The sequence below is a fragment of the Hyperolius riggenbachi genome, chromosome 2, assembly GCF_040937935.1.
Source record: "Hyperolius riggenbachi isolate aHypRig1 chromosome 2, aHypRig1.pri, whole genome shotgun sequence".
In the NCBI taxonomy this organism is placed as follows: Eukaryota; Metazoa; Chordata; class Amphibia; order Anura; family Hyperoliidae; genus Hyperolius; species Hyperolius riggenbachi.
The window spans coordinates 260,322,847-260,334,935 of NC_090647.1; the positions used below are offsets into that span (position 1 = coordinate 260,322,847).

The 12,089-nt window shown below is 41.3% G+C and overlaps 1 protein-coding gene across 3 annotated transcripts in view; it reads left to right on the plus strand.

Annotated features, from left to right (window-relative positions):
- TPST1 (tyrosylprotein sulfotransferase 1) overlaps positions 1-12,089 on the plus strand; it is a 154,332-nt gene that overhangs the window by 90,312 nt on the left and 51,931 nt on the right. For all 3 annotated transcript variants that reach the window (XM_068268592.1, XM_068268594.1, XM_068268593.1), the window contains exon 3: positions 10,620-10,818. In XM_068268592.1, coding sequence (XP_068124693.1) covers positions 10,620-10,818 — 199 coding nt within the window. The remainder of the gene's footprint in view (positions 1-10,619; positions 10,819-12,089) is intronic.

The window sequence follows — 12,089 nt, forward strand, 5'->3', positions numbered from 1 at the left end:
TCTCCACGCTGGCTTCCTATGTCCAATTGCCTAACTAGGCCACCACTCCCTCCCATAAGTGACACTGGAAGGAGTGCCTGTCCTCGTTGCACCTCACAAACTTCCTCACAGCATCCTACAATTCTCTCTTAAAAAAATTATGGCCATGGATGAAGGTGTCTAATTCACTGAAGCTTTGAGGCTAGGTTCACAGTGCTTAGTTGTGTTGCAGAAAAATTCTGCATGTCAACTTACTGCCCATACTATTCTATGGGCTTGTTCACAGTAATGGATCACATAATTCTAACTTGCTGCATGCAGGCTTTGCATTAAAGTCTATGTCCAGTCTCCATTGCAGTTCACACTTATTTTAACTTGTGAGTTATGCAACTGACCACTGTGAATCCAGCCTGAGAGTATATGTGGAGTGTTTTTTGGGTTTGTATGGGAGTGTAAATGGACATCAGAGGGATGGGCTATATAGAAGTATAATTATACAACTTGCGGTTCAGTTTTGTAAATTCGTAGCTGGCTGCAGACTGAAATGGAGGCTTGCTTTTTAATGTCAGTAAATTACAAAATGTCTAGCAGAGCACTAACATACGCTCATTGCAACTCTGAATAAAAGTGGTGTTTCAAATTTAGTATCCTTCGCTATAAAGGTTTTAAGGCTGTTTATCCTCCTCTCTAAGAAATTATTTGATTTGTTTTTAAATCCTGTTAAGTTCTGTCAAATATAACAATTTCTTATTGCTAGCGACGTCTGCACCCCCTAGTGACACACCAGATATACCTGAGGTCACTTGCCACGTGAACTGGAATCTTTTGGTCCAATGTGCAAAAGTCTCCAGAGCAATTGCGGTTAGAGAAACTGTGTATAAATTGCATATTTTTTGGTAAGACCCCCCCCCCTCCAAAACTCAACCAAACAAAACAAAGAACAAACAAACTATACACTGTATTAGTAATGACATTCCCGTTACATATTTGGGCAGGGGTATCAAACAACGTCACGTAAAGGGCCAATATCTAAAGCCAGGAGAGATCAGGAGATTTTGGAGCACTTCATGCTTCCATCTGATGAAAAGCTTTATGAAGATGGAGATTTCATTTTTCAGCACGACCTGGAACCTGCTCACAGTGCCAAAACCACTAGCAAATTGTTTACTGACCATGGTATTACTGTGCTCAATTGGCCTGCCAACTCTCCTGACCTGAACCCCATAGAGAATCTGTGGGATATTGTAAAGAGAAAGTTGAGAGACGCAAGACACAACACTCTGGATGAGCTTAAGGCCACTATCGAAGCATCCTGGGCCTCCATAACACCTGAGCAGTGCCACAGGCTGATTGCCTCCATGCCACGCCGCATTGAAGCAGTCATTTCTGCAAAAGGATTCCGACCAAGTATTGAGTGCATAACTGAACATAATTATTTGAAGGTTGACTTTTTTTTGTTTTAAAAACACTTTTCTTTTATTGGTCAGAAGAAATATGCTAATTTTTTGAGATAGGAATTTTGGGTTTTCATGAGCTGTATGCCAAAATCATAAATATTAAAACAATAAAAGGCTTGAACTACTTCAGTTGTGTGTAATGAATCTAAAATATATGAAAGTCTGTTTATCAGTACATTACAGAAAATAATGAACTTTATCACAATATGCTAATTTTTTGAGAAGATCCTGTATATCTTTTTGTTGCGTACAAAATAAAATCTTATAATGGAACAACAACAACAAATAATAACATTTGTAGAGCGCTTTTCTCCCATAGGACTCAAAGCGCATAAGCATGGCTCAGACCATCGTGGTACAGAGGAAGAATTTTATACGTCCGGAAATGCCAGGCTAAACAGGTGGCTTTTCAGTCTGGATTTGAATAGCTCCAGGGATGGTGCTGTCTTTACTGGGTGTGGCAGGGAGTTCCAAAGAGTAGGGGCAGCATGACAGAAGGCTCTATCTCCAGATTTTTTGAGGTGCACTCTGGGAGTGACCAAGTTTATAGAACTTGCTGATCTGAGGTTGTGAGAGGTGTGGTGCAGCTTCAGCAAGTCCTTTATGTATCCAGGGCCCAGATTGTGCAGGGATTTGAATGTCAGCAGTCCAATCTTGAAGAGTATTCTCCATTCTACTGGTAGCCAGTGCAGTGAGCGAAGGATCGGTGTAATGTGACAGTGGCGAGGCTGGTTTGTTAGCAATCTGGCAGCAGCATTCTGCACTAATTGCAGGCGACGCAGGTCCTTTTTGGGGAGGCCAGCATAAAGGGCATTGCAGTAGTCCACCCGTGATGTGATGAAGGCGTGAACTAGGGTTGGAAGATCCTATGGGGGAATCAGATGTTTAATCTTTGCAATGTTCTTCAGATGAAAGTAGGAAGATTTAACTACAGGTGAAATTTGGTTTCTGAAACTCAAATCGCCATCGATAAGTACGCCAAGGCTGCGCACAAGGTTGGAGCTGTTTATCTGAATACCCAATCCTGATTGGTGTTGCTTTAGGATAGAGCTGTTTTGATGGCGAGCACTGGCTTTGGACAAAGAGGACCTCAGTTTTGTCAGCATTCAGTTTCAACCAGTTATCATTCATCCATGCCTGTAGCTTAGCTAAGCAAGAGTTTATTTTTGGAGTAGGGTCTGTTCCACCAGGTTTGAAGGACAGGTATAACTGTGTGTCATCGGCGTAGGCTACGTAGCAGTGCTACGTCAGGCCATGTCGTTGGACAAGTGTACCGAGTGGCAACATGTAGATTGCAAACAGCAGAGGGGATAGGATTGATCCTTGTGGCACTCCGAATTGTAGAGGTGCAGGTTTGGACATTATAGGTCCTTGGGATACTCTCTGTGTTCTGTCAGTCAGGAATGATCTGAACCACTGGAGGACTGATCCACTGATGCCACAGTACTCCTGCAGTCTGTTAAGCAGGATTTCATGGTCAACTGTATCAAAAGCCGCTGAGAGATCCAACAGGATTAGGATGGAACATTCCCCTCTGTCCCTTGCCATGAGCAGATCGTTGCAGACTTGCATGAGGGCTGTTTCACAGCTGTGGTGTTTCTTAAAGCCAGATTGTAGAGGGTCCAGGATGTTGTTTACTGACAGCCTGGTTTCAAGTAGCAGATAGACAGCCTTTTCAATAACTTTACCTAAGAAGGGGAGGTTGCAGACAGGTCTAGAAGCAGATTATATTATAAGCATGACTTTGGGCTTCCTGTTTGGACCTAATGGGTCTTGGGAGGAGTAGATAACTTTATGCTGTGCTCTTGATTGCTGCCAAGTGAAAAATTGCCGGTATCGGGTACACCGCAGATATCTACCATCTCCTCACTGTTATTAATATAGCGGTACGTTGGACAGCATTATATGTCCCATATTTTAACGACTCTTTATCTGCTTTCAAGAATCCTTGGATGATTGGACAAATGCTAGGTACACACCATACGTTTTTTCGACAGATAGATGGTTCGTTAGATAAAATCTGTCATGTCCGATATTATTTCCGATTGTTTTTGTGGTCGATTTCTAATAGAAGTGAATGGAAAATAAGAAAATAAAATGGAATCAAACGAAAATTGAGCGGAGCATTGATCGGATGGAAAATCGACAGAAAAAAAACTAGCATTAGTAGAGTTTCTGCGACCGCTGCTTAATGAAATTTGAGTTTGAATTGTTTTTGACATTGTGTACCAGAGTAGTTGCTATTAGCTGTCAATCCTGCTGACATAACACTTCCTCCCCCCATTTGCAATCTCCATCTGTATTGGACAGCCTAGCAGTTCTAACTGCTGCTTAACATGCAGACACATAGGAGGCAACGGTAGACCTCAGTTGTGTTAAAGTACCCCTGACCTGGTCTTAAAATACTTTAAAATTGTTTTGTTTTGTTACTGGTGCTGTGACTTTTTCACAGCACCATCCTCCCTCCTCCAGCACCCCCTGTGGCCCCCGTTCTGACAACAATTATGATCGGGGAGGAAGTGACAGTTCTTCCTCCCCTCTGTGCATCCTTCGCCTCCGCTCCCTCCACCTGCCGCTTTAGTTCTGTATGTGTTTCACGGGAGCTGCGCAGTGTGTGGGCTGTGTGTGTTCCCGTTAGCCTGGAGATCAATGAATGGGAACATAGTCCCCATTCATTGATCTAAGTCCACAGCAGAAAGGCCGACAGCCTCTTTGAGAAGTTGCAATCTTTCTGAAGAAAAAAAAAAAAAAGTTTCTTGTCCTAAGGACTAAAAAAAAAAAAAAAAATTTGATTGTGGCCAAATAGGAACTACATCCACATACATTTTTTTTAATTAACCACTTCAGGATTCTGCGTACGCATAAGTACGCCCCTGAATCCTGAAGTGGATTCCATGGATACGAGCGGCCGTTCCATGTCAGTTCACGGAGGGTGTCTCGCAGGGTAAATGTAAACACACGGGGAAGATCTTCCCCGGTGTTTACATATATATGGCGCTGCTGCGCAGCAGCGCCGTGACGGAGATCGGCGATCCCCGGCCTCTGATTGGCCGGGGATCGCCGGCATCTGATAGGCAGAAGCCTATCCTATCAGGCGCAGGACGGAATTCCATCCTGCGCCGCTCACAGGGGAAGGGAGAGGGAGGGAAGGGGAAGGAGGCCAGGAAGCGCTGCGGAGGGGGGCTTTGAAGAGCCTCCCCCCGCAAGCGCAAGCAGCCGGCGGCGAACAGACCCCCCCCCCCAGCAGGACATCCCCTTAGTGGGGAAAAAAGGGGGGGAAGTCTGATCGCCCTGGCTGCTATCTGATCGGTGCTGCGGGCTGGAGAGCCCACGCAGCACCGATCAGCAAAACCACCCTCTGGTACAGAAGTGGTTAAATAAACACATTATTAAATTTAAAATTAACAGTTTACCTCCCACGACAAAAATTACCCAAATAAAATTGTTAATGGGGAAAAAAAAATAATTACAATTAAAAAAAAGCATGAATACCTAAGGGTCTGAACTTTTTTCATATGCATGTTATAAGCTTGTAAATAGTGATGGACGCAATACTGACAAAATGCATCTTTATTTCCAAATATAATATTGGCGCCTTACATTGTGATAGGGACATAATTTTAAAGAGACTCTGAAGCCTTAAAAATATATCTATCTACAATTCCTATAGAGTAGTATGGCACTAGCTGAAACACCGATATTCCGCGGCTGAATGATGCTTCTTTCCTCCCAAAGCCTCGGGGCAGAAATCCATGACTTTCTTGGTAGTGGATTTTGCTGCCTGGGGAGGCAGAGCTTTTCGCTGTACTCTGCCTCTGCTGTGTCAATCTGCGCACGGATCTCCGCCTCTCCACCATTCCTCTCTGAAGGAAGACTGAGAGGGCCGAGAAGAGGCGTCGATCAGCGCAGATTGACACAGCAGAGGCAGAGCTAAAGCAGCAAGCTCTGCCTCTAACAGGAAGCGATCCCCAGATTTTGCCCCGGGGATTTGGGAGGCAAAGAAGCATCATTCAGCCACGGGATAGCGGCGTTTCAGCTAGCGCCATATTACTCAATAGGAATTGTTAGTAAAAATAGACATTTTTTAAAGCTTCAGACTCTCTTTAACCTCCTAACCTAAGCACATGTTCCGCTTTGTGTGCTAGGAGTGGTAAGCCCGTGCTCATGTCAGGCTGGCAAATCCAGCTGCGTGCGCAGTGTTCCTGGGTCCCGCGCGTGATCAGCGCTGCAGAGCGGCACCCAGGCATAATAACCGGGACAAGTGGGCAAATAAAATACATAGGTTTCATTTATGGTAGCATGTAATATTGTAAAGCTATAATGACCGAAAACTGAGAAATGATTTTCATTTTTTTTCCATTTTTTTCTAAATATTCCTGTTAAAATGCATTTAGAAAAAATAATTCTTAGCAAGATGTACCACCCAAGGAAAGCCTAATTAGTGGCAGAAAAAACAAGATATAGATCAATTCATTGTGATAATTAGTGATAATGTTATTGGCGAATGAATGGGAGGTAAAATTGAAAAAAAGGTTAAACGACTGAAATGGTTAAGGTGCCCACTAATGATACAATCTAGATTGTACAATCATACCAAATCTATGCAGTAGAATGGTAAATTGAGTGAATATACTTTGAATGGATTCTTTAGGTAGGATCTGAAGTGAAAATTGCAAACATTGCAGTGTGTACTAGGCCTAAATCTCTTGGTGCTTGTAGATTTTCAAGCAGATGTTTTTACTCTTATCTGTGAGAGCTGAGGAATAGTGATGGTCATGTCTAGTACCTGGTACACACCATGCAATTTTCCATCAGATAGACAGGTTCCGACGAGTCCAATCTGATTTGTGATTTGTTTTTCTGAGGGATTTTCGGATCACTTGTATACAAAATCGATTTGAAAAACAACTGGGAATCAAATCGGACCTGTCTAAAATAATCAAACTGACCCATCTATCTGACAGGATATTGCATAGTGTACAGTATACCAGGCATAGGAGAACTCATGGAAAAACGTGATTTGTTTGATAAGCAGATAGATTTACAAAGCTTTTATTTGTTCTGATCGCACCCTGTTTTAGCAAATCAGAGACTCACTATCTATCACCTGACCAAACTGATCACATGCTTCTCCGTAAGTTCTCCGAGACATGACCATCACTACTGAGGAACCACATGCAAGGCTGCAAATGTAGCACTATGTAAAACTATTTGCATCACACACAATTAAAAGGATAAACACATTTCTCAGAATAGTTTTAATGAATATTTTTTGGCTGTGTGAGCCTTACAGATGTTTTGTTTTGTTGGTGACAATTGTATTGGTTTTGAAATCTTTGAGATTTGTGTTTGTACAATGCTTACACTACAAGCATTATACTTCTGAGATAAAAGCATCTTTCCTCCAGTGGCACTGGAAGGCCTGTGCTGTAAAATGCATTTTTTTTGCTTTTTGTTACAGCTCCTGAAGGAATTTCATGATAAATATAGCTTTCTTCCGTTGTCTGATGAATTCCCATTATTTCTTCAAATATTGTAATAAAAAAAAAAGCTGCAAAGCCAGACACCAGCAGATGTTTTGTTGTTAATTAGAATGATTCCACTCACATAATCAAAATCGGAAAGTTCCAGAGAATTGCATCCTGTCAGTGAATCATGCAGTATATTGTTCTTACAGCCATTAACCCCACTTGTGCTGGCTGCTACAGTAACCTAACAGAGTGCTGTTTTCCAAATGCTTCTAGTGCCAACTACTAAGCATCTGCATTTCAATAAATGCAATGCTGAGTTCAGCAGGAAGTAAAATGTATGGTCCTTTTTATTTGACTTTGAAGATTGTTCCATAAGCAGTGAAGATTTTGTATAGGCTTCATGAACATGGTATGAAAGTCCACCATACATTATCCGATGGACTATAGACTATATAAGTGATTGATTGATTGATTGATTGATATCTGATAGTGATCTTTAACCAGGTTACTGCTGTCCACCAAAAGATATTGCATCAAATCTAATAGAAAATGTCAAGCAGGCTGCTGCGAGCTTTGTATTGACTGGTATAGTACAAAGCTATAGGAATTTGCAGCAGTGCTGCTCTGCCCATGCTACTTTTTCTGCTATTTCTTCAGGGCATCTTTCTGTTCTTTAATATATTTTTCTTCCTCTATTTCCATAAACTGTAATTGTAAAGGGAAATGTAGGAAAATGGCTAAATAGATTGTAGCTGAGATAGTCCACTTGAATGCAAGAAATTACTGTTGGTCCAAATAAAGATTGTCATGTACATTATTCCGCCTTTTATTTAGTGAAGTACATTGAACTTGCATACTGTATATGTGACATAGCTCCTCAGTGTAAATTATTTTGGGATCAAATCCTGTCTCCTTTTACTGAATTCTACCTCTTTAACCAGTTCGCGTTCCATGGTTTTTACCCCTTAAAGATCCTCTCATTTTTTAAACTTTAGCTGTGTTGCTTTGAAACAGCAGTGACTTTTTAATTACTTATACCATCTTAGTGATATATATCTTTTTTTTTTTTTTCCTCAGTACAATCTAGGCTTTCGTTGGGCAATATTTTTCCCCAAAACGTTTTTTTTTTATAGTAATTTTATGGGGAATAATTTGTCCTAAATGCAGAAAATACCAATTTTTTTCCTTGTTCATCCTTCCTTATTTTCACATGACATGTCCCACAGTTATAAAATACATAAACATGAATTGTTTGCCCCTTCGCATTTAAAATAATACCCTATATGCCATATTTTATTACTAGCTGAACATGTGGCGGACTGTTATCCCCAGCCTGCGCGTCTGCAGTGATCAGATGCGTTCACTAGGGCGACAGTTTGGAGGCCATAGTGCTGTACAGATGCATCGCGGGGCAATGGCAGCAATACATCTGTAGAGCACTAGGGCCTCAAACTATTGGCCTAGTGATTGCATCCAATCGCTACAGGCAGCAGTCATTAAAGGTTTATAAGCAGGTATAGGTATCGCAGGGTTAATATGCTAGGCTGGGGTTAAAACTTAACTGTGGATTAAAACTTTGTATTTTATTTGAACCATGTTAATTTATATATTTTTATCTTTTAAATCTTTATTTTTTTTTTTTTTTTTTTTTTGTGTCTAACTTTATTGAATGATTGTTGCTATTTGCTAGCTACTATCATTCACAGGACCATGCAGATGCGGCAGCGTTTACGCACGGTGGCGATCGGTGGTTTTAATGGAGGACGTAGATTCTACGTTCTAAAGCCTACAGAAGCACTAATTAAGGTGTAGAATCTACATCCTGAAACTTTATTTAATATACAGATCCAGGGCAATTTCTGGCCCTCCGGGCAAAGGCATGCGGGTACCCTTTAGTATAATGGGTGTGATACTTCATCTTCTGTATTAATGAAATTCAGTTTCAGGCAGTCTGCAGTGCACCGTATATATTTCTGCTTTCCATGGTTCCTGCTTTCTAGAGCGATCTGGTGTGCATTCCAGCATTTCAGTCTCCCCTGTCATTTAATTCTTGGTCGTTTGTACTTAAAGAGAAACTCCGACCAAGAATTTAACTTTATCCCAATCAGTAGCTGATACCCCCTTTTACATGAGAAATCTATTCCTTTTCACAAACAGACCATCAGGGGGCGCTGTATGGCTGATATTGTGGTGAAACTCCTCCCACAAGAAATTCTGAATACGTACTCTTGGCAGTTTCCTGTCTGTGAACCTTGCTGCATTGTGAGAAATAGCTGTTTTCAGCTGTTTCCAACTGCCAAAAAAAGCATGCAGCAGCTACATCACCTGCCAGCAGTAAAAATGTCGCCATGTAATAAATGTCAGAATGTAAATCAGGGAGAGGAAAGATTTTACAATGGACAAACACTGACTAAAACATTTATACATAATTATTGTAAAAATTAAGCACTTTTTTAATTACATTATTTTCACTTGAGTTCCTCTTTTAAGTTCCCTCAGAATGGCACATCCTACTCAGCCTCTACCTTCCCCTCTCCATGTTTCCATTAAAAGCTGCTGGTCAGAGCAATTATTTACTAAAACTAGGTTAAAGTCTGACTAAACCTTGGTAACATTATTACTGCCAGAATATAAAAAAACTTTTGGTGTGTTTTAATAATCATACAGAATTTACAAGGCGCCAATCTAGGATCATAGCATTCCATTCTTATGAAATTGCAGTATTCTATACCGGCACAGGAACAGTTCCAGTGCTAGAAATTCCACAACACGGTTTCCCAAGGTATGATGGTCCTGGGCGCAATTTACTGTCATTTTATTATGTCCACAATTTATTGGTAATCTTATTAATGGGATGTTTAACACGTAGAAAATGGCAACGTTTTTTTTTCTACATCTCCCAATCACACACACCCTTAAAAATTGAGTTGGAAGGGAAATATGAATGATGTTGTGATACACGACACAGTATGGAAACCAGACAAGGGCTGTAACACTCCCCCCTGTGTCCAGTAATAAAACGTTTTGGGAAGACGTCCACTTTTATGTAGATTGTATTTCTTTCCTGGCAGGCATTGATAAACAAAGAGTTGGAATAGCTTCATTTCATTGCTGGTCTTTGATGGTAGGCGTCTAAAATCTTGATGCTTACTGTTGGGGAAAGCTCTGTGGAGCAGTAGCTGATGTTATTTTTTTAGATATTGCTGCAGAGACACCCATTCTACCCATTTTCACCCTCAACACATTCCCATCTCTTCTTTTGCTCCAAACTTTTGGGAAGATACAGCATTGGCCTTGGGATGAGCAACTTGTGATTACTCTTCCCCTTTTGTCTCACAATGCTGTGTAATGGGTGTACATACCCCCCACCTTTTGTAAAATCATGTAGTTAATTTGTTCACTGTATTAGCTGTTAGCTGTTATACCCTCTTGTCTTGTATCAAGTGTTGTATTGTATACTTTGTATTGTTAAACCTTGTATGCTATTGTACAGTGCCACAGAAGATGCTGGTGCTATATAAATCAATAATAATAATAATAATTACAGACACATTAGCTTGGAGCTTACAATTGCATTATGTTTTTCCTTAGCAGGTTGGCAGAATATCAGCTGAACAATTTTTTTTTGTAACTGAACGAATCCTTACGATAAGTACAGTAAAAATGTTAAAATGAGCTAATGTTTTGGAAACATTTGTGTTTTTCCACCCAGGGTTGAGAGGTCCACCGATCAAGTAATCAAACCAGTCAATGTGGAGGCCTTGTCAAAATGGGTTGGGAAGATCCCTCCAGATGTGTTAAGAGACATGCCAGTCATTGCTCCAATGTTGGCGAAGCTGGGTTATGATCCATATGCCAATCCTCCTAATTATGGAAAGCCAGATCAGAAGGTTGTGGACAACACAAGACGGGTGAGTTTACCAGCTATATAGTCACTAATAAATCTTTAGATAGTGCTTTTCTCTTGTGCTCGAAGCATTCTGGGATGTACACACATACTTGACTGTCATGGTTGTAGTCTAATATTGCAACCACAGTCAAAAGCGAACTTATAGGGGAAACGCAGTCCTCCTACCATGGGCCAATTGTAGAGGGAAGTTTGATTTAAGGTGTGGGAGGAAACACAGGAAGAACAGACAAACTCTATGTAGATAATATCTCTTGCTGGAAATAGAACCTGGGACCAAATGCTGAAAAATGAGAGTCCTATCTACTATGTAATAGTTGCCATTTGTAATGCCTAAAGTGTAATTTCAGGAATCATTTGCGTTTCCCCTGCCCATCCTTTAGCAGACAAACCTATAAGAAATGGTATAAGCCTTTAATAAACATCTGTACACATATCTGTATTTTCTCCCAGTGGCCTGCTTGCACATCCTCTGTTGATGTAGAAAACTAAGTCCTCTTCGTAGGAAGCTGGAAATTTGGGCACACATTGGGAAACTTAAGGGCCACATACAGTAGATCACAGTACTAATTGCAGCTGTAGTGGCACCCAGTGGACAATATAGGTGCTGCACATGACTAACCTAGCTGAAGTGCTGGGGCAGCAGAAATTGCGGCATAAATAGGAGCAGTGGGGGCAAGTAACCAGGTGCAAATGTTAGCTGTAGGTGGGGGATAGAGGTAGGGTTAGTTTCAGAGGAAGGTTAGGTAAAGCAATTATAGAATATCTGTAAAATTATTGATATTCTGATATTGGAATTATCCAGCCCCAATAGTAGAATGTTGGCAGTATTGCCAATACTCGCAGCTTCACCCTGTGCTCAAATTTCCCCAGAGCCTTTTTTTAGTATATGCATCTTGGAAGGCTAGCTGTCCTGGGCATGTCTTTCTCCAATAATGCATTGCAGAGGGTTAGTAGCATTCTGACATGGTGCCCTCCAGTGTTCTCCCCAGGCTCTTTTAGCCGGGTGCTGCACACGGCTAATTTTGGTGAGCACCCAACGGTCATCGTCCCCCCTCCTCATCCTCCTCTTATGCTGTAATCAGAGTCATGCCGGCCCTACATTATCCTGTCGCACCCCACCCGGCTACTCTTTTATGCCACCCGGCTGGAAAGAATTTCTGGGGAGAACACTGCCCTCACATAATCTTTGGAAAGCTAGGGTGCCCTTCCATGATGCAAGGTGGAGCACTGTATAGGGTAGCCCAACTGTGTGATAAATGGTAAAATATCTTT